The following is a 23,826-nucleotide window of genomic DNA, read 5'->3' as shown; positions in this document are numbered from 1 at the left end:
CATTTGGGATCAGTCTTTTTTCTATCATGTGTTTAATAATTTTTAAGTAGATCAGTGGTAATTAAATATTTTATTCTCAGAATTTCTTTATATTCTTACAAAGATATTGAAGGTAACGTGGGTTATATATATTAATATTCACTACATTAAAAATTAAAATCAAGAAATGTGTTAGTTTGATAGCTTTAAAGGTTGGAAAAATCTTATTACAAGTAACATTAGCTTAACAACATGAGAGAGTGACAGTCAACAGGAAAGGCAGTTGGCCCCTGTGTTCTGCATGCTTGTTCTTTCCTTCCCACTTCTATTCGGATTTAGTTTCTGTCAACACTAGGAGTGTTGTCGGTGAGGTCCGCAGTGCTCGGCATTGCTCCACTGTCCTTCCTCCCTCTCCTCCTTTCCCTCCCTGGCCCCAGAGACAGAAGCTGGGCTTTGCGCGTGCTCAGTACATACTTGGAGACTGAGCTATACCCCTAGCTCTACTTTCATTTTTAAATATTGGTTGAAACTCATTGATTTCGTGAGCCTACTCCTAGGCTGTGGCCAGAAAATTGGAAAGTAGTATTTTCTGGCAAGTTCTTTAGTGGATATAGGACTAAGAAACTCTGGGTGATATGTTTGAGCACTTTAGGGCTAACTCTTACTCTAGGAGCCACAATTTTAAAATAAAAACTGACAATCGATTTATTAAGGACAGTGATCCCCTTCTGAATCAAACCTAGAAAAGCTACGCCAATAACTTCTCTGCACTTTGGCCAAGGTCAGGCGTAGAAAAGCTACCCAATACGACTTAACAAAGCATGGAAATGTAGTTGTTATTTACCTAAACAGATCATATAAAACCTCTGTATCAAAGCCACACACCTTAACTCATCTCCGCTCCTATCGTGTAGGCAGCTTAGTGCTGTTCTCTAGCAGCTTTTCCAGCCCTGAGGCTTCTGTAAGTAACCAGGACTGAGGCTGCTGGGCGACCATGGCTGGAACTGAGGCTGCTGGGACTGAGGCTGCTGGGCGACCGTGGCTGGGGCAGGCACAGTCAGACACAGGGAGAGGAAGCCGAAGCACAGAGCAGGGCTGAGCATCAACAGACTGTCATTTAATTACTAAGGAACACAGTTATCAAAATGGTGATCCTGGGTAGTCAAGGAAATGTAGCATCAAACTTTGTCATCTATTTAATGAAATGAAACATGCTTTACTTATATCATAACTTTTAAATGTAAGTCATTCTACCATTTGAAAAGTAAGAGGTCAGCTATCTAAAGACCCTATTTTTCAAATGTCCTTTATTCCAAATAAATTTATATATTATTTATAAGTTTATTGAGTATTTCATAGCTTAAGTATATATTGATGGCATAAATAATTATATAAAAGATAATTTAGTTACTACCTGCCTCTGATCTTATTTCTATAGTCAGACCTTTATACATGGAAACAGTATTTCCTCATGAAAAATTTAAAAGCTGACGCCTTATTTATAATAAGAAATGTTTGCAGTGCTGAGTGTGGTGGCATTTGTGTTCATGTGTGTGTGTACATGTGCAGATATGCATGCATGTGTGGAGGTCAGAGGTTACTATTGGTTGTCTTCCTCCATTGCCTGTTTGTCTGTCTGTCTGTGTGTGGAAGAGTGTGTAGGTGGGAGTGGACGCATTATATGTACATATTCGTGTGCATGCATGTACACATTTGTGTGCATGAAGGCCAGAGTTCATGCCTGGTGACTTCATCTAATGTTCTCTATCATAGGTTTTTGATTATTTCTTTTGAGGTCATAATGTAATTACACCATTTCTCCCTTTCCTTCCTTCCCCTCAGACCCATTCCATATCTTCCTCCTTGCTCCCTCTCAAATCCATAGCCTTTTTTCATTAATTGTTGGTATGTGTGTAGTGTGTGTGTGTGTGTGTGTGTGTGTGTGTGTGTGTGTATGTGTGTGTGTGTGTGTGTGTGTGTGTGTGTGTGTGTGTGTGTGTGTGTGTGTGTGTGTGTGACATGTTACTTGTATGTATAGCTTGAGAACTGACTATTGGATATTGGATAACCAGTTGGTGTGCTCTTCCTTGAGGAAGACTGTTTATCCTGCTCTTAGAATTCCTTAGTTACCTGTAGTTGTTTGTGTAGGATTGAGGCCTCCTGGTCTTTACTGTACCATGTTGAGATAGAGTTTCTCACTGATCCTGGAGCCTCCCAATTTGGCCAGGGAGCTCTAGGCACTCATCTTCACCTCCCCAGTGCTGGAATTACAGGAACACACTGCTGTGCCCAGTGTTTTGTGTGCCAAGGATCTGAACTTAGGTCTTCAAGCTTGCAAGACAAGCACTTCACCAACAGCCATCTTCCCACCCAGCACCTACTTCGCCAATCCTCAATAGTATTGTCTGGGTTCTTGGAGTCCTTTTCAGAGAGTTCTGGCCTATAACTCTATCTTAATGTAGTTTTCCTATGTTTGTGTAATAGTTTCAAAGTGACAGGTCTCTCACTGAGGAGTTTGGTCTGTTTTGGATTGATTTTTTGTACAGTGTAGAAACAAAGTGCATTCAGTAAAGTACTTTCAGTCTTTTTTTTCTTATTTGGTTTTTGGTTTTTAGAGACAGGATTTTTTTGTGTACTCTTGGCTGTCTTGGAACTCACTGTGTAGACCAGGCTGGCCTTGAACTTGTAGAGATCCACCTGCCTCTGCCTCCCAAGTGCTGGAATTAAAGGCATGCATTACAACTACCCAGCAAGAAAGAATATATTAGTGATATGTCATCTTTGTCAAAATTGGGAAATATCATTTTTTATACTGTATGACCATACACTAAACCATAAGGACCAAATACTTCAATTAAATAAATACCCATCCTTAAGTATTAATTAGAGTGTGTACTTTTTTTATTCATTAGAAATACAAATATAGTTGTAGTATACATCCATCAATTTCATTTTAAAAGGTATGTGCTCTTTGATCTTGAAGTTATGTGTAGCCGCCAGCAGCTACACAAGCTGGGTTCCTGAAAGAGAGGCAGGGGACTGGGGGAAAATAGGGGGATCGGACTGAGAGAGAAATAACCGGACCAAGTCAAAAGGTTCTGATCAAGGTCCAATGTGTATTTCAGAGTCTGAGAATATATAGGCAGGGAATCCATTTCCCCAGTAAGCCAGGATCTTGTGGCCTAATTAGCATCTTGTTGTTCTGTCAGGTGAAGCAGCTCAGCAGGGCGTGACTCCTATAGGGAAGTTCAGACTTGGCTGAACAATAGACCTCACCTAAGGGGGAAGACTCCACCCTAGGTGGACTAGCTGCTTGTGGCAAGCACAAGGTCTGGTTCAGCTCCCTTGAGGCTGGGGGAGATCACAGTTATGCTTCTAGAAAGTATATTTTCAAGTAAGTAGAGAGAGATCACTTTTTAAAACAGTGAATAAGAGCCAGACATGCACATACCTTTAATCTTAGTATTTTTGAGGCAAAGACACATGGATCTCTGTGAGTTTGAGACCAACCTGATCTACACAAAAAGTGCAGGACAGCAAGGGCTACATAGAAAGACCCTGTCTCACATCTCTTCCCCCAACTCCAAAGGACAACAACAATGAATAATTTGAAATAAAATGTCCATCAAAAGTGAGTTAGGGGTGGGAGAGATTGCTTCCTGGACAAAACACTTGTCACATAGAAATGAGGATCAGAGTTCAGACCCCAAGTAAGCTGAGTACAGTAGTGGCCATCTGTAGTTCCAGTCTTCCTATGGTGAGTGGAAGCTGGAGACAGAAGGACCTCTAAGGTTTGCAGGTCAGTTAACCTGGTGTATGTGCTCTATAGAACAAAGAATTCCTTTCTTAAGGTAGAAGGCAAGGGCTAACACCTGAGATTGCCTTGTGACCTACACATATTGTAAGCTATATAGTTTGTGCATCCCTGCATGCATACACATGCACACACATGCACACACAAGCACACAAAGTGAGCTAATAGCTTTGCGAATGGCTCACTGATAGAGCATTTGTCTCACATATCTAGAGCCAGGTTCAATCCCCAAGGATGAAAAAAAATTAGTTAAAATTTTTGCTTGGATTCATCTGTTTTTTGCTGTCAGTCTGTTTTAGGTAGAGATCTGTTTTGAATTGATTATTTTACAGAGATGCCATTGTTTTCCTCTTTATTGTTTATAATGTGTGAATTTTCAAAGAAAAAATATATTGGCCATAAGATATTTAAGAAATTCTTAACTATAAGGAATCCTAGAGCCTTGAATATAGTAGCATATGAATATAGCTGTACCTAAATGCTCATTGCAAAAGTTTATGAGTATTTTGATATGAATACATACTGATGATCACTTCATAATTTTAAAATTAGAAGCATCTAATTTTAATAAGTGCCGGCACTGAAGTTAACTTTTGAGTCATTTTTGGTTTTGGCTTTAACATAATCTGTGATTCTGAAACACATATCAGTACTGTTTCATGGAGCAAACGGCATCTTATATTAACATCCATGACTGGAAAACTGCAAGACTTTCTTTTCTTTTTTTGGTTTTAAGGCATTTTATTATAGAAAACAGAGAGAAAGAGAGAAGGTAGAAAAGTAGAGATCAGCCATGTGGAGAGGGGGGTGGGGGAAGGGGAGGAGAGAGCAAGAGGTGAGAGCAAGAGGTGAGAGCAAGAGCAAGAGCTTAAGAGTGGAAGATTTTCTAGTTGCCTTTGAATGGGGTTTTCTTCCTAGAAAAAGAGGTGAGGCTGGGCGGTGGTGGTACACAGCTTTAATCCCAGCACTTGGGAGGCAGAGGCAGATGGATTTCTGAATTCGAGGCCAGCCTGGTCTACAGAGTGAGTTCCAGGACAGCCAGGGCTACACAGAGAAACCCAGTCTTGAAAAACAAACAAACAAAAAAAAAAAAGAAAAAAGAAAAAAGAAAAAAAAAGAAAAAGAAAAAGAAGGAGGAGGAGGAGAGAAGAAGAGGAAGAGATGAGTTGAGGGCATAATGCAAATGACATCAAAATCTGAGGACCTGGGCTTGAGATTTGACCTTGTCATTTTCCTCTCCTACTTCTATTTAAAAGGCAAAACAAAACAAATACTTTCAAGTTTTTAAATATTTCAGTCTTTATCTATATAATTATAATTTTAGGATTTAGATCCCCCACTTCTCCGGTAAACTCTTACTTAATACAGAAATGAGAATGTAGTATCTTCCTTTAAAAAAAAAACAAACTTTATTTTTTTTAAGACATTTTCTTCTGGTGGATGGTGGTGGTATCTACCTGCACTCTTATGAAGGGCGCTTCATTTCTTCTCCAAAGTTTCCTGGCATGAGAACAGATATCCTGAATGCTCAGACTGTGTCTCTGAGCAACGACACGATAGCGATAAAGGACAAAGCTGATGAGAAAAGTAAGTGTGTCGTTATGTGGCATTTCACGTAAAATTTCAGGCACTTCATAATGTTATGGAATTTCCATGAGTTTTCATTTCTTCATCTTTTATACATTAACATTATGTGGAAAAATTATGAATTCCTTGATTTCTTTTTTTTCTCTGCTTTCTTTTAAATATGAGCTAAATAACTAAAATTGTCATACTAATAGAACAAATATATGTTGTCTCAACATCCAAGACTCCTGGTAAATAACTCTATATGTATTCATCACAGAATTTTATTTCAGGATTATGATTCTAAAACATATGTTAATTCTTAAAGTTTTTAAGTTTCTTTGATATTCCCTTTGCATTCATTTAGTAATATGGTAAATGTTGTTTTTCATTGTGCCATTTATTTTGTTTATATATTTTTCAACTAGTATTTTAGGTTAATGAAGTAAAAAGGAAGGTGTGAATAATTTAAATTTTACATGTAAAAATCTAGGCCATATTAATATATATATGTATATATAAAATATGTCCAGTGTTTTATAATGCCGTGTTACATTAAAACATTTTATTAAGACATTCCTATTCTAGATTAAATAAATTGTCAATGGTGGTCAAAATGAAGTCAGTGAACACTTGGAAAATCAACAGTTGGCTAATGACACATGCTCTGAAGCAGCTCATCCAGGGTGAAGGAGTGGCAGTGTAGGAGCACTAACTTACAGAACAAATAAGTAGAAAGATCCCGGGTGGGAATGATTGAAGGCTATACCGTGGGTCAGTGTGAACCAAGCAGGAGAGGAGGACAGAGGTGTAGGCCACACCCAGTCTCCTCTGTGCTAGGCAAATGCCTACTACTGAGTCATACTCCCAGCCCATGTACTGCTTTGACATGATTTCACATGAAGCCTCTCCTTCCAAGTTGCTACCTGGTTAACTGTAGGCACAGCGTTGTACTGAAGACCTTTAGACCTTGCACATCTTGCACTACTTTTACATCATTTCTCTTCCCTACTCTGACAACCGCTATCCTGCTATCTGCTTCTGATTCATTATTTTAGGCACCTTACACTGGTAGAATTGGGCAACATCTGTCCTTTGCTGGCTACCTTATTTCACCTAGCCTGTCTTCCAGATGTGCAGGGCTTTCTTTTCTGTCTTTCATTCTTAAGGATATCTCTGTGAGTGTGTCTGTCAGACTGTCTCTCCCTTCCCCTTTCCCTCTGCCTCACCCATCTCTGTCGTGTACCCATCCACACACATTTTGTGTGTGTGTGTGTGTGTGTCTGCTGATCAGACTGACCATGTCCACGTTTTGGCTGTTGCAAGTACTGATGCAATGGCTATGAGACTGCTAACATGAGGTCTGAAGCCAGTGCTTCCCGTAAGTGGGATGGAGTTCTGGATCACTTGGAGTTCCAGTTACAGCTTTTTGATGTTCCTTTGTGCTGTTTTCTGTGGTAGCAACACCATTTTGCATTACTACTAACAGCAAGCAGTGAGTAAATATTCTAATTTCCATTTTTCCCACATTCATTGACATTTTTGTTTGTTTGTTTGTTGTGGCTTTTAAATAGCCATCCTAACTGATACAGTAGTACAGTAGTTTGGAATAGCAAAACATCGCAATTTCCTCCTATAGACTTGTTAGCTCTATAAAATGCCCTTTTTTGTTTGTTTGTTTTTGTTTTTGTTCTTGTTTTTCGAGACAGGGTTTCTCTGTATAGCCCTGGCTGTCCTGGAACTCACTCTGTAGACCAGGCTGCCTCTGCCTCCTAAGTGCTGGAATTAAAGGCGTGCGCCACCACCGCCTGGCAAAATGCCCTGTCTTAAAAGTAACTTGTAGTTCCCTAGTTACCTAGGGAAGTTATTTAATGTTGAATGTCTTCCAGAGTTCATCATGGGAGCTAATTCTCTTAGGAATTACTTTCATTTAGGAAAATAAATCATTGATAACAGCTTCCAAAAAGAAAACTACCCAAGAAATAATTCTAAAATAGTCACCTGGTAGACAGTAAATATTTTATAATTTTCATCTTATTTACCCATGAGTTAGCTTTCTGTACCTGAGAGAAGCAATTACAAGATAGAAAAGTTAGTTTGTATTCACAGAATCAGGTATCAGTCCATGGTCACATGAAGCAAGTCAGAACATTATGGGAGGAACACATGGTAGGGTGGAGCTGCTCGTCTTGTGGTGTCTGGGAGCTGAGAAGGAGAAGAGCATTAGGGTCCCACTCTCCCTCCAAAGGCATACCCACAATTCCCGACTTTCTATCATTAGTCTCCAGCTCCTCCTCTCTGGCATGGCAGGCTGCAACCAAACTCTAATGCGTTGCTTTGTGGAGACAGTTATGATCCAAACTATAATAGCTGCTCTCCTTTTTTTCTCTAAGTTAATTCTAAAAATTAAGGGTTCACTAAAATATGGAAGGCACAGTTCTGGAACCTTCCTTCAAGAGTTAAGGAAATTCTCGGACTGAGAACTAGGTAAGCTCCCAAAGCAAGTGTATGTAACAAATATAGGTTGCTTATGGCCTCCCAATCGTTCTGAGGCAAGCCAGCGGGTACTCTAAAGGTGTGAGTTGAATATTTTACAAGGCCATCAATTTGTAATAACATATTAATGATTTATGGAGAATTTCAATTATTGACAATCCATCTCCTCCCAAACATTGTATACTACAATTTTGTTCAAACTCTGAATATTCAGAATTCTTACACCCCACAAGGTTGAAGGCAGTCTATGAGATTGCCATCCCTTTCCGAGTCAGCTGCTTATTCTTTCAGCTGAGTTTTGAGGGTTTATTACATGGTCTGGGTAGTTAAGTCATTGGCTGCTCATTTGAACTCAGTCTCTAGGGCCCCTTCTTACCCACAGAAGTCAGGGACCTAAAAGCTCCATCCTATTGGCTAGTGCTTGGTTTATCTGACTAACCCTGATCTGTAATAAAGTACCAATGAAGCTGGGTGTTCTCACTAACATGGCAAAAAAAAATCTCCCGTTATTCCAAAAATGGTAAGGGCTTTTGAAGCTCCCATCCAAAGATCCAGGATAAATTATTTATTTTACCACATGAGCATATAGTAGAAACAACATGCTGTATATTGTCTGGCATCATAGAAATGGGTTTTTAATGCATATTTTCTTTTGTGAAAATGATTGTTACAGAAAGCTAAATTAGAGATAACCAGAATTTAACTTTGCATCCACATTGGATTTGCCATTGATGAACCTATGGACCTTTTCCTTAACCATTAGTAACAGGAAAAAAAATTAGTTATACTATTTTTATAAAAAAAAATATGGCCTCATTAATAATTAGAAATTTGATGTTGGTTTTCTGGTAGAGGTTCTATGGTCCATAAAGTTAAGTAATACCTCCTAAGAATTTTGATAGCTGCAGTGGCATTTACCAACAATGGTTCTAATATAATTCATCAGTGCTCTGCTGTTTGTTTTTTTCTAGTAATCTTCCTCTTTGAGGCGTCAACTGGAAAACCTCTAGGGGATGGAAAACTTCTTTCTCATAAGGTAAGTTAATTTCTCTTTAAAATAATAGTTATCCCTTAAGGAGGAAAACAGACTAATATTTAAAAACAAGTGCATGCCTTCCATATTATGTCACAAAATGCCATAGCTTAAGACTAAGGACAAGGAAATTCTGAAATAGGACCTGTGAGGGCAAGTGAAGTGAATGAAATGCTTTGGTGTGTGTCTGCTGACCAGGAGAAGTGAATGGGTGAGATGCTGTGGTGTGTGTTTGCTGACCAGGTGAAGTGAATGAATGAGATGCTGTGGTGTGTGTCTGCTGATCAGACTTGTACTGTTTTTCAATCTATTTTACTAAACTTGTAGAAAAAAGTGACTTTATAAATTTGTAGTAAATTTCTTACTGAGCTGTCCTTAGACAGCATTTTCTTTGGATCTTAAGACCGTAGCTCAACAACTATATTGTAGGGATAATTTATTCCTTATAAAAGTACAGAGCACCCCGAATTGTAAAGTGTGTGCTGGTTTTGGTTTGTGCTCCTTTAAAAGGAGCACATTGTACTATAGTTATCCCTTTGAACAAGTGATATATGAGAATGGAAAGATGCTTTTAACATTATTTAACAATTCCAATGAATTGCTTCTTTAAGTTGTATTTCCCCCTTTAGTCATTATTTGTTTTACATTTAAATAATATATAAATTTATGTAAATCAGAAATGTGAAAAAAATTAAAATATATACATTTTTAAAGTTACCAGTTTAATGTATAATAGTATATTATTAATCACCTTATTTATATAATATATAACAGTGTATTATATTATAATTATATATAATATATAATAGTATATTAAATTATAATTATATATAACAGTGTATTATTATTTAATCACCTATTTCTAACAATATTTCACAAAGAGGGCCTATTTAAAATCCTATAGAACATATGTTAATTCAGAATATGTAACTTATTTACAAACACAGTAGATAAATAAATAAGTGCACCTAAACAAACCCAGTTAGCAAGTTTTCAGGAGAGGAGCACCAATCATGCCATGGATAATGACTGAGCTTCAGCTCAGTGAATCAGTGCCCAAGCCAGCAGTGTTGAAGACAAGCCTAAAGCTATAGCCTAGACTATGCCTGAGGATTTGGGCCAGTGGGTACATTTTTACATATATAGGTAATATTTATTTCTCCAATCTGAAGCAACCAGCATATACAGTTAAGAGGACATATATGAATGCTCTGTTAGCACTTGCTGTTAATTCTAAATTACATCAAAGGATTTGAGCATTTGTGATTTTTAAGAACCATTATCTTCCAAAGAGGCTGCATTAGTTTATCTTCCCCTTAGAAGATAATGGGATGCCTGTTTAGCATTATTTAAATTAATACTATATGGCAGAACTTTTCCATCTCAGTAGATTTAAGTATATAAAAAAGAAGTAAATTTCTCAGCTGTAATCATTTTTTGTATGAAAAGTTAAAGTAAGAATAATTTAATAACATTGAATAAATAGTTGTTTTAGTGTGTCAACTTTTTCCACTAGAGCACATATCCTAAGTGTAAGAATGTACAGTTTCATAGTTATAAGAATGGAGATAATTTCTTCTATATCTCATAACTTCCTCAGTATATATAGATATAACATGAGAAATTTTAAGTTTTACATTTTACTTCCTCTATGGGTTAAGTTTAACATTCACAAGAGGCTATGGCAGGAAGATTACCAGAGTTTGAGCCCAGCCTGGGCTGCATTTCTAGTATTTGGCCAGGAAGATTATGTAGAAAAATCCTGTCTCATAAAACAAAATAAAAACCAAAGTAATAACAACAAAACAATGTCTTACATTCTATACAATAATAATTTATCCCATCAATTTAAAGAAACCAAAACCAAAGCACTTGGCTGTAATAACAGAGTTCACAGTAGAACTCAAGTTTGGTGTTTTATTTTGCCTTTACTTACTATGTAACTGAGGATGACCTTGAACTCCTGATCCTTCTGTCTCTACCTCCCAAGTGCTAGGATTGCAGGCATATGCCAACATACCTAAATTATTATTTTCAGTCCATGGCAAGGGAGAAACTTTGAATGAACACACACTGTTTTCATGTCCCACTGCAAAGAGTGACTCAGGAGGACTAGAACAGAAGGAGAGAGCAGGCTGGACAAGAGGAGGGGGGGCTCTGCTGTGTGAGGAGGGCCTCTGTGTATATACACATTGCTCTCCATGTCTGACTTTAACTTTCCTAGAAACCAGAACCATCTGTGTACCTATTTCTAATATTACACCAACACTAGCTTCTTTTGCTGGTGATGACAAACACTCCTTTAAAAAAGATTTATTTACTTATTTGTATGTGGGTCTGTATTTGCACACACGCATAAACAGAAGCCAAAAGAGGGTACCAGATTTCCTCTTCTATAATTCCACACCTATTCCTTTGAGACAGGGTCTTTTTATGAATCTAGGCCTTGACTTTTCTCCACTAAGCCAGAAGCCAGAAGCCCCAGAGACCCTCTGTCCCACCCTGTCTCAGAGCTGGGGTTAAAGCATACACCAGGTGTCCGGTTTGTCATGCAGGTGCTGAGATCTTAACTCTGGTCCTCATGATTACACAGCAAGCACTCTTAGCCACTGAACCATCTCTCCAGGCCAGCAAATATGCCTTTAATTGTAAAGATAATTTATTTGAAATATTCGTGTTTTTATAATACTAGAATCATAGTGCTTTAATATTCATGAAACATGAGTTATTTTTTCTTTAAAATATGAATTATATTCTAGAGGGGCTCTCTTTTAAAAATATAAAGTAGTAAGACTGATTCACAAATTTGCATAAAGGTATATGTATATCTTTTATTTTAAAAGGTATTATCTTAGTTAGGGTTTTACTACTGTGAACAGACATTATGACCAAGGCAACTCTTATAAAGAACAGCATTTAATTGGGGTTGACTTACACGTTCAGAAGTTTAGTCTATTGTCATCAAGGCAGCATCCAGGCAGGCACGGTGCAGGAGGAGCTGAGAGTTCTACATCTTCATCTGAAGGCTGCTAACTGAATACTGACTTCTAGGCAGCTAGGATGAGGGTCTTAAAGCCCACGCCCACAGTGACACATCTACTCCAACAAGGCCACACCTACTCTTACATGGCTACACCTTCTAATAGTGTCACTCCCTGGGCCAAGCATATACAAATCATCACAGGTATTATGTATATAACCCTAGACACAATGTAATCATTATACTTGTTGAGTTCAGAGTTCCTAGCAAAGTCTTTAGACACAGTAGGCAGCATACAAATCACTCATGGATCAAGCATAAGTGAACCCATACTGAAGTGTTTTTTGAGTTTTATGAAACTTCATCTTACTAGCTAATATAATAGATTAATTCAGTATTCCAGAAATGTTTTATTATTGTAGAAAAGCAGAGATCTTGGAGCTAGAATAGAATTCTAAGGTGTAAGTTCTGGCCTTGTTTGGTATTTGCTTTTTCTGACCCCCCTCCCACATACAAACCCCCTGCCATTCCCCAACCCCCCCCCAAAATAAATCACTGAATGCCCATTGGTCTCATTAGGGAAATATAATGCCTTCAGCATACTTTTTGTTTCACAGAAAACATAAAGAAAATTGTAAATTTTAATGTCCTAGAAACATGAGATGCTCCCATGTGTTTCTAAAGTTTACTTAACAAATCTTTGCTATATAGGTGTTAGGCAATCTATTCAGGATAAATTTTTTAAGAAAGCTTTTCATTAAGGTAGACCTCTCATGTGATATGAACTTTTCTCCTTTGATTCTGTCAGCTAAGGACAGGACCCAGATGTTCTCACCACAGAGTCAGGGAACATACTTTTGATGTTGTTTTGAGGAACCTTGCGTTGCCAGTAAAGTAACTACACTTTAGTACTGCTCTTGAATTTTTCATTATTACAAGTTTAAAATGACTGTAGAAGGAGTAATTCTTTCTGGGAACCTCTCCCATTCTTGAACATCTCTTATTTTTCTTTGAATCTGTGTCCCATGGGCTTAAAAAATTAATGAAATAAGTTAATAGAGACATTTTGTTATTACAACTGGGTAATTGACATTTAATTAATTTTTGTTGTTGTTTTGATCTGTATTTTTTTTTCTTTCTTCCTCCTCAATACAGGATTTTGCACTGTGGCTCAGGCTGGCCTCCCATTCATCGTCCTCTGCCTCTGGCTCCTGAGGGCCAGGAGTAGGTGTATGCCACCACAGTTGATTTAGCTGATCCTTAAGAACAGAAATGTGCTGAGAATGAATTAAAGTGACAATATGCCAGGCACTAAAATGGATTTAATACTTGTATACTTTTTGATTTCAGAATGAAATCTCAGAAATTGCTCTGGATCAAAAAGGACTTACCAATGACAGGAAAATCGCTTTCATTGATAAGAACAGAGATCTCTACATCACCTCAGTGAAGCGATTTGGGAAAGAAGAACAGATTATTAAACTCGGTAAAGGAATTTCCATGCACTTAGACTTGTAACTATTGTCCCTTTTCTTAGATGGTCTACTGTGCACCTAGCAGCTTTAATGTTTGGACGAATGAATGACTTTTAGTCTCACATTTCTTCACTTCTCTGCCACTCAGTCTCAATAGCAAAACTGAACTCCATGGCTAAATCAGCACTGAAACACCTACTGATTAAATCCAGAATGGGTCTAGGGAGAAGATTCAAGGATTTTCATTTTTCATAGTTTTTGCATCTGCGTACAAGCAGAAAGTAGAGATATAGCCAGTATATTAATTAGGATCTTATCTGTCAGCTGATTTTAAAGATAGATTTTAGTATCTGTTGACACTAATGGAACACGGCTGTTGTTTTTAAGGAACCATGGTACATACTTTGGCATGGTGTGATACGTGCAATATCCTCTGTGGACTTCAAGACACGCGATTCACAGTATGGTATTACCCTAATACTGTTTATGTGGACAGAGACATTCTGCCTAAAACATTATATGAAAGGGATGCAAGGTAATGTGTTGCACAGAATTCCATATTGTAAATAAAGTTCTAATTGCTTTTTCTTGGATTTTTTTTTAAAGTTTAATCAGACACAACTAAATAAATTGCTCAGCTAAAGCTAGTTAAGATTTAAGTAATAGACTCAAATTGAAAACAAATTATGAACTATTTACTCATGTTTTATAAATGAGTATAACTTTCAGGTTTGTTTAATAATAGCTCAGGTGAGGTTTTTCACTCTGATTTAGTAATTTTTTTAACCCAGCAGTCTTAAGATTTTGCAGCAAGATATACTTTGTGAGAGCTATCCAGCTATACATTTTCATTGACTTTAAGAATCCCAATGATGTGTCTCTTCAGTTGGATTTTTGAGTGATGATAAAGGTAGAGTAAACCACAATTGCTGAAAAGCTTTAAAAACAAACCAACAAACAAAATAACACCTAACTATGTCAAGAAAAGTCTTCCTAAATTCTTAAGAGAAATATTTCTTGTTCTTCATCCAGCAGTGAGTTAGACTCCTCAGGTCTAAGCAGCAAGTTCCGCAGTGTATTTTTAGAATTTAAGTTCACACCTGCAACAAAGCTAGTGGGACACTAATAAGAGGCTTATTTTCAAAAGTATTTATAAAGTAGCCAGATGTGATGGCACACAAGTTTGATCCCAGTACTCAGGAGGCAGAGGCAAGAGGATCTCTGTGAATGCTAGGCCAGCCTTCTCTGCATGGTTAGCTCTAGACCTGGCAGGGCTACGTAGTAAGACTCGGTCAGAAAAATAAGGAAAAATAATATTAACAAATTACTGAAAAGATGTCAGTTGTCTTATTTAAAGTTCATCTGTTTGTACTAATAGAAAGTAATTTTGGAATTCACTTTGTTTTTTTTTTTTTTTATCCATTTGTCCATATTTTCAAAACCAATAGCTAAATTATTAGTTTTCATCATCTAAGGTTCAAGGAAGAAGATGTCAGTTTTCTGTTACTAGAACAGTAGATGAGACAAACATCTTTATAAAAAGGGAAGGGATGTTTTGGCGAAGGTTTCAGAGGTTCTAGTCCATGATCAACTGACCCCATTGCTTTTAGGTCAGTAGCAGTAGAGTGCATATGGCAGCAGTGAATGGTGGGGCTGGGAACGGGGATGAGTAGAGGGAACGGGTCCTAGGAGAGCCTTCCCTGACAGTATCCTGCCCCCGAGGAGGCCTTGCTGGGCTCACCTCTGACAAACCCCTTTGGGGAACAAGCCATTACCACAGGGTTCCAAGCAGTAACAAAAGCTCACTGCAGATGCCAGTGGGGGAGCAACCAAATATGGAATAAGTTTTGCTACTTTAAATTGTTGGTATATTTTGCTTCAAGGGTACATCCATTTATGTGTTATATTGAAATGTTTATTTGAAAATACATTCTGTTTGGGGTTAAATGGTGGGTGTCAATTTTGAAATTATGAATGTTAAAGTTATTTCCCAAATTTAATACATACAAAAAAAGTGTAGAATGTAGCTTTAAGATTTTTTTGTTTTGTTTTCAACAGTGAATATAGTAAAAACCCGCATATAGTGAGTTTTGTTGGAAGTCAGGTAACTATAAGAAGAGCTGATGGCTCCCTGGTACACATCAGCATATCACCGTACCCCGCTATCCTCCATGAGTATGTGAGCAGCTCCAAGTGGGAAGATGCCGTAAGGCTTTGCCGCTTTGTTAAGGTACCTTACGTATTGTGCACATATCGTACACTGGTCTCCCTTTTGAGAGATGAGTAATGATAGTATGTAAGGGTTAAGACAGTTGTGAGCAGGACCTTACCTTCTGCTGCACATGTGGACAGCGTGCTGAACACAGAGGAATAGATGCTGCTGTATGACATGTCCTTTGAAGAAGCTGTAACTAGCCCAGCAGTTTCCTACACTGGCACATGGAACAGTCCTGTGGGTTTTTTCCAGAAATCAGATTCCTAAGTTCTACCCTCACAGATTCTGGCTTGCTACATCTGAAGGAAGCCGAGCTACACATCTCAGCCTCCTCAGATTTTCTCTTGCATAGCTGAGATTAAGACTCTTTGTTTTATCTGGGTGGTGGTGGCACATGCCTTTAGTCCCAGCACTTGGGAGGCAGAGGCAGGTGGATTTCTGAGTTTGAGGCCAGCCTGGTCTACAGAGTGAGTTCCAGGACAGCCAGGTTTACACAGAGAAACCCTGTCTCAAAAAAAAAAAAAAAAAAAGGAATCTTTGTTTTAGATTAGCGTTTCCTAACTGATTATATCCAGTATACTCCAGACATACTTGAACACACCCCTTTTTATCAGTTGACGAGTACATATTTGTGGAATGGCATTTAGATGTTTTTCCTTACAGTGGCTTGTTGGTGGCATTGTGTGAGAACCTCACTATTCCTCTTATTCCCTATAAGTTATATTCCTTGCCACTTCTTAAAAAAAAAAATTGGAAGCTCATCTTGAGTTATCAAGAAAAGAAATCCTTAATAACTAGAAACAAAATTTTTTATAAAATGTTATTCAAAATAAGTTCTTTGTCTGGTGGTAATGTTTTTAAATAGAGACTTAGTAATTTTTTTGTTTTGTTATTATTTGTTTGTTTGTTTGTTTTGTTTTTTTGTGAGTAAGGTTCTTACTATGTATCCCTTGCTGGCCTTGAACTTGCTGTGTAGACCAGAATGGCTTTGAACTCACAGAGATCAGCCTGCCTCTGCCTACTAAGTATTGAGATTATAAGTGTGCTACCATGCCTAGCTTCTATGTAACTTATTTTATTATCAGTATCTTTCAATGCCGTGTTTCATAATTTTTATTTGTAAATTAATTACTTAGTTTTATCACCATTAGAATTTAAATCACTGCCTATAGCAATACATTATGAGTAATAATGTAAATATCTAATATGCAGGATATCTGAAATGAGACCCTCAAGGGGGTGGTGACCAGGTTGAGAACTGCTGGCTGATAGGTAGTTCAGCCACCTACTTGAGATAATTCTTTTAATATTTCACTTAGGAACAAAGCATGTGGGCTTGCCTAGCGGCTATGGCAGTTGCTAATCGAGATATGGTTACTGCAGAAATAGCCTATGCAGCAGTTGGGGAAGTAAGTAAATCATATTTATGTAATGTATAACAGTTTTGTTCTTAACATCATTTATTATATTTCTATTCTTACTGACTTGTGATAGACATATCTCACTTCTTTTTAGATTGATAAAGTTCGGTACATCAATGCTATAAAAGATCTTCCATCTAGAGAGTCAAAAATGGCCCACATACTAATGTTCAGTGGGAACATCCAGGAGGCTGAAACAATACTTCTCCAGGCTGGCCTCATTTATCAAGCCATTCAGATCAACATTAATCTCTATAACTGGGAAAGGTAATAAGAGCCCTGCCTCAGTCCCGAGGCCCTTCGACCTTCATGTATTCTTCTGTCTGCAACTTAGACAATTATATTTTCCAGTATATTTAATATTTTCTAATGCTGTAAGACAATTTGTTCATTTTATATTTGTGAGTAGTCTGTCTGGTGAAGCTTAACATTTTCAAGCTGGAAATGTCATTTGTGGAAATGTATGCTTTTTATGAACTTGTAATTGATTAGAAGTTGGGATCTGAAGAAGGGAAGAGTCTTAAGATGCCTCCAAAATTTATAATTGTGGTGCTACAGAAGTGGTACTGTTAATAGGTTTGGGAGGGAAGATAGTGTATCCTGTGTGAATTTGAAAGGCCTGTTATAAGCTCGGTAGTAATAGTCTGCCGGACAGGCTCTCTGCCGGGAAGAACCAGGTGCGAGAGGGAGAGAACCTGGTCCAGCCGAGCCTCTCTCTCCTGGCTGAGCCGGATGGTGAGTGTTGCCGCTCGGATCTCCTGCCTCCGGAGAATAACCACCCCGAGCCGGGAGTCTGCCCAAGCAGGAACTCATTTTATTGTATCAATCTTTTCTTTATAAAGGGCTGAGAAAGGAGGCGGAATTTTCTGCTGAGGTGAGATGACATGACGTAGGGGGAAGGGAAAGTTGATGAAAGGTATGGGGTGACTAAGGGAACCAACAGTTACAGTTACTCTACATCAGCAGGAACTAGGCAAAGGCAGGCTTAAGCAGGTTGTGCTGAGTCACTCTAGTATGGGGAAGTGACTGAGACAGTTTACAAAACTGGAGCCAGGCTCAGGTTTGTCCTCAAGGCCCAAACCAGGGCCAAATAGAGCCCAGTAATAGTCAGTCATGGACTTGAACTCACAAGATTGGAAGTAGACTTGTAGACTCAGTAGCAAGTGCAGCAGTGGAAGCAAAGCTAAGTAGATGGACCAGAGAGTGTAAAGCGAGGCAGCCTCAACCATACCTGCAGGTAGATGAAAGAAGAGAAACCTACTACATGATCCCAACAATCAATCAGTCAGTCAGTCAGTGAGAGGAAGAACCAAGGGGCTGGAGAGAGTGAGTGTGTGAGGAGGAATGAAGAGAGGTTTACAGCACAGAGTGCTCCGAAGTGTCCTTCACCCTACTGAGCTTTATCAGTGTGCTCTGAGAAAGTGTCAGCTGCTCTTAGTGTGTCAGTGCTGTGACACACTAAACACCTCCTATCCCTCCTTAGATGTGGATCTCAGAATGAACAAAATTGTGTCACTCCATGTCCCAGAAGTTATGTAATATGAAACATACTTTTACATGTCCAAAATGTCTTTTATGGGTTTTTCTCTGGGCTCAAAAATAACTCATGTATCTTTTTATTTTATTGAAAATAGATTATTTTCTCATATAGTATAACCTGATTATGGTTTTCTCTCTCTCTACTCTTCCCAGTTCCGCCGCACATCCCTCCTCTCTGGATCCACTTCTTTCTGTCTTTCATTAGAAAAGAACAGGCTTCTAAGAGATAGTTATGGTTTTATCTCATTATATTTTATTTTCTTACATTTTACTATTATTTCATAGAAGCCTGTTCTTTTCTAATTCTAAGGTGTTAATTTTTGTTTTATATTTTATTTTGCTGTATTTTAATATTACACCTTAAAATTGGACAAACCCAACCAACCAACAAACAAACAGAACTCAAGAGAAGACACACGAAATAGAGACCTACTCATTCTCACACTCAGGAATCCCATAAAATCACTAAACTGGAAGCCATAATTCATATGCAGAGGACCTTGTTGTAGGCACTGTGCATGCTGCTTCAGTCTCTGTGACTTCATATGAGTTTTGATCATGTTTATTTAGAGGACCTTGTTTTTTTTGGTTCCTCCATACCCTCTGGAGGTCCAGGAACATTGTTCCAGGATTCTGACTACCTTCTATACACTTTAGAGATGTAAACAAACATCTCATTGAGTGCTGTGTCCTGCCAGTAGTTATCCAGTTCTCTACTTAACAGTGCCATTATGTAGTGAATGTGTTTGCATTTGGATTTGCCTCTTCTCTCACATTTCCTCTGTCTCCTTTCAGAGGAACCAATCTCAGGCCTCAGACATGCCAAGAAAGCATATATACGTATATATTATCCAGGATAATGCCTTATTATCTCTTCACTGGCATGAAGCTAGAAATTTGGGAATTACTTTTGGCATTTTCCTTAGCCTCTGTCCATCTTAATCCCCTCCCTTCCCTCACTACCCCCAGTGCTTCTAATACTTCATAGTAGCACCATTGTCTAAACTGATCAGAGTTCTTTAATGTGATGCCACCACTAATCTCCTTACCCCTAACGTGTCCTTTTCCTACCCATTCTGGACACTATAACCACAGTGATCTTCTTTCAGTGCAACTCTAACCATGTGACACTTGACCTCCACCTCATTTAAATGGAATTAAAGGTCGTCATTGCTTGTAGTATTGATGTCAAGCCGTGGCAAGGAGTCACTTCAGATAATCAAGGAAGTAATTATACCTGCCAAGAAACTTTGAAGAGACTTAGATGTTGTCACTATCTTCACATTCTACAGATATTTTTGAAACTATGTAGAATATTTGTTCCTGTTGCATATTCATTTATTTAGCATATTTATTGAGTCTACTGCCAGAGGTATATTTAGATATTTCAGAGAGATCTTCAAAAAGAATAACCTCTTTGGTAAAATGTGTGGTCATCTAACTGTGTCTTGTGTTGCAAGAGGTGCTGGGTGATCAAGACTGGGAGCTTTATAAGTCAGGCCGGTTTCATTTTGTATTCCACACTTACTGACTATGGACAGATTAATGAGACTGTACATTTCACTTTCCCTATATTTAGGATGGTGAGACAGCCTCAGAATTTGTTATCGAAACTGAAGTAATTATATCTGAAAATATCTTAGCAAACTTTGTGACATTTAATAAGCTTTTACTAAATAATATTATTAGCCATGTGTTATGTATTTGTTGAGTACCACCAAAGACTGTAGCACTGTGAATGTAGGATGAAGAAACTCAAGAAAAAAAAAATCTATGGTGGTGATTTTAATTGTAAAACTCTTAACTGGCATGGCTAATATGAAAGCTATAAGTAGGTAGGATATGCATTATTATATCCTATACATATAGGATATGTATACACACATATATGTGTATGCATATATTTGTATACTTAGATATGGTAGAATAATATATAAATTAGGAAACATGTACAAAGCTATTCAAATATAGGATAAGTGATAATGTGGTTGATTAATTCAAAGATTTGCATGTCTGTGTAGCTGATGATGGTCCTCATTTAATTTCTGTTATTGAAGTATCCTGACCAAGAAACCACTTAGGGGAGAAAATAGTGGTGTGTATGTGTGTGTGTGTATGTGTGTGTGTGTGTGTGTGTGTGTGTGTGTGTGTGTGTTTAGAGAAAGGGGTTTATTTGGCTACAGTTCATCATTTTGGCGAAGTTAAGGGAGAAACATAAGCTATTGCATCCACAGTCAAGAACACAGCGAGAATAGACATTCTTGCTTACTTGCTTGCTGCTGTTCAAGCTCATTTTCTTCACTTTCCTACAACTAAAGACCCAGCCCATAAAATGATGCCACACACAATCAGGGTCAGTCTTCCTAATTAACAACTAAGAACATAACCTGACAGAAGTGCCCATGGCCAACCTAATGTCGACAGTTCCTAAGTTAAGACTCTACCCAGGTGATTCTAGCTTGTGTCAGGTTGACAGCTAAATAAAGCACAGGGATCTTTTCAAAAGGATCTTATCTTTACTTCATATATTTATAATTTTTCTTAGGACTGGGCAGGTGGTCATTCTTGCAAACAAAGGTCTTCGTAGTTGAGATATACTATCAAATGATGGCTTAAAAATGCGGAGGTGTTGTGCATGTGAAAGGAAAGGGTTCTAGGGTTTCAGTGTATTCCTGCACATTTAGCAGCAGAAAAGGCCCATACTGTCACACTGTGCAGGCCAAAGCTGCACTTCCTGGTGGGTTATTTGTTATGTGGTAAGTATGAAGTCATGGTTATTCTGTATAAAATTCTTGACTGTGTCATCCTTTGTCAAGGTCATGAGTCCCTACAGGGAGTGTGATTTACAGATGTAAAGTTCAAGGGAGCTCTCAGTCTTTGAGGAATTATCAGAATTCTTCAATATAAAAACTATCAAAATTATCAAAAAGGATAATTCCTTTAAGGAATTGTCAGTCAGTAGAGAATATGAGGCTGTGGTTAACGATGAGCATGTACAGACAGAGAAGAGCAAAGTGCAACCCTACTGAGTGCCCACTATTTAGGGTCTGACTTAAGAAAAGGTCTCAGCTGGGGAAGTGTTTACCACTTCATCATTTAAGGATCTTATTTGAATTCCAAGCACCCATATTAAAAAGTGGGGTACAGCCGTGTGCCTGTAATCACAGTGCTGGGGAGGTGGAGACAGAAGGATCACTGGGGTTTACTAGCCAGTCAATTTAGCTGAATTGGCAAGCTCTAGGTTCAATGAGAACCTTCTTTAAAAAGTAAAGTATAGTGACAGGTGAGTGCTCAGACCTAACCAGATATTTATAACAACATCCCTCTAAGGCTTGGGGAACATCTCTGAAGAGGGAGCAGAAAGAACGTAAGAGCCAGAAGACAGAGAACTGCTTCTAAATGTGCTTGTCTGAGTGTGACAATCAATGTAGTCTTGAACTCACAGCAGCCGTGGTTACCTGCTCCAAACTTACCCTGTCAGCCATCAGTTATGGCTGGGGAGGGGGTCCTACAGCCCCACCCCTGCTTGCTCTAATATAGGTTCCTGATAGGTTCTGGGATATGTGGAGCCATTGAATAATTTTCTATCATGGTAACACAGAGGACCCTGGTTGAACTCAGTGTGTCACTTAACACATATATAGAGACATGAATGTGGGAGATTTATAGGATGGATAACAGGGATGGGGAGGGAGATGAGAGAGTGAGAGATGACAATAATAAGAATGTTTTTTATACATATATAAAAATATCAATGAACAAATGTAATTAATTATAAAAAAAATTCAAAAAGTAAAGTGGAAACCAATTGAAGATCACACCCAGAATTACCTTCTGGCATACACACAGACACAGAGAGACACAGACACACACACAGACACACACAGACATACACACACACAGACACACACACACACACACACACACACAAACACACACACATTCCCCCCCAACACACAGATGTACACACACACACACACTTGACTGCATATACATACACAGACACACACACACATTCCCCCCACACACAGATGTACGTACATACACACACTTGACCGCACACACATACACAGACACACACACATTCCCCCCACACACACATGCACACACATTCCCCCACACACACAGATGCACACACATACACATACACACACACTTGACTGCACACACAAAAGACTATACTCTGGAGTAGTGCTTAGTTGTTAGAATGCTTGCCTAGCATGTGTAAGGGAGAAAAAGAATATTCAGCAAAATATGTTAGGAAGAACCAAAAGGATGAAGTTGAAAAAGACTTTGTTATGGAAAAACACATAACAAATAGTGTGAGGACCACCACAATCAGCCTTAGCAGTGATCAGCTATTACACAGTCTCCACGAACTCCCTTCTACCATATATTTTTAGACAGACTACAATTACCACATTTTATCTGTGAGAATTTAAGTGTATATCTCCAAAAGATTCTAGCTGCCATAATACCATAACCATAAGCATACTTAAAAATTATCAGCAATTAGTGTTATAGTGTTCCTATTTCTCTGTTATCTAATGAACATTTTTATGGTTTGAACTGTGATCCATAAAAAAAAAACCCACTATTTTGTGATTAGTTGATGCATTCTTAGACAGGTTCTATTTCTTTTTGTGTTTGCTTATAACTTTCCCACTGAAGACACTGGGACTTCCTATCGTCTCGACATTGTTGATTGTATCCTTATGGTGTCTCTCCCCTGAATTAGCTACAGATTTGTCCTAAATCTAGTGCCTTACAGGTTTAAGTTTAACGGGGTAGGGAGCAGGAGCACAGCTACTTTAGCTTTAGTATGAATATTTTCAGGATGACTGGCCATCTGTGGTTTTCTAATATTAGCAAGTGTGGATGGTCACTGCTAGATATCTTACCTCCAGAATGGTAGAAGGAAGTATTGAATAACACACTAGATTGCTTTTGAGGTCCCTGAACTCTACCTCTGTTTAAAGCTTCTAGAAGAGGGATGACTTTTAATTCATTCATGTGTTACTCTGCTTGAAAACCATGTTCTTGCTGGTTGTAAATCTGTATTTCATATTTGTGTTTGGAGATTGCCTGCACCTTGTTAGAATGCAGACTAGAGACTTGCAGGTAAGTAGTTTATCTGTTTGGTGTCTACTTTGTACATTGAGTGTTACTGTTCTCTAAGAAACTCAGGAGAGAAAGAAACAAAAGCTCCAAGTATGCACTAATACTGTGTATAAGTGTGAATAAAATAATTTCTAATCTTATGCAAGTTATATAAAGGGCTTTTGATTTATTCAAGTTATGCAAAAAA

General features: G+C 38.1%; 1 protein-coding gene across 5 annotated transcripts in view; it reads left to right on the top strand.

The window, feature by feature from the left end:
- The window catches only part of Ift80 (intraflagellar transport 80), a 110,204-nt gene that overhangs the window by 78,012 nt on the left and 8,366 nt on the right, over nucleotides 1-23,826 (top strand). For all 5 annotated transcript variants that reach the window (XM_031374067.1, XM_031374071.1, XM_031374068.1 and 2 more), the window contains 7 exons: nucleotides 5,217-5,380; nucleotides 8,827-8,891; nucleotides 13,219-13,354; nucleotides 13,731-13,878; nucleotides 15,402-15,573; nucleotides 16,878-16,967; nucleotides 17,074-17,246. In XM_031374067.1, coding sequence (XP_031229927.1) covers nucleotides 5,217-5,380; nucleotides 8,827-8,891; nucleotides 13,219-13,354; nucleotides 13,731-13,878; nucleotides 15,402-15,573; nucleotides 16,878-16,967; nucleotides 17,074-17,246 — 948 coding nt within the window. The remainder of the gene's footprint in view (nucleotides 1-5,216; nucleotides 5,381-8,826; nucleotides 8,892-13,218; nucleotides 13,355-13,730; nucleotides 13,879-15,401; nucleotides 15,574-16,877; nucleotides 16,968-17,073; nucleotides 17,247-23,826) is intronic.

The sequence above is a fragment of the Mastomys coucha genome, unplaced genomic scaffold, assembly GCF_008632895.1.
Source record: "Mastomys coucha isolate ucsf_1 unplaced genomic scaffold, UCSF_Mcou_1 pScaffold16, whole genome shotgun sequence".
In the NCBI taxonomy this organism is placed as follows: Eukaryota; Metazoa; Chordata; class Mammalia; order Rodentia; family Muridae; genus Mastomys; species Mastomys coucha.
Note: the sequence above shows the minus strand (reverse complement) of the source record. Positions and strands in the feature narration are given on the sequence as shown.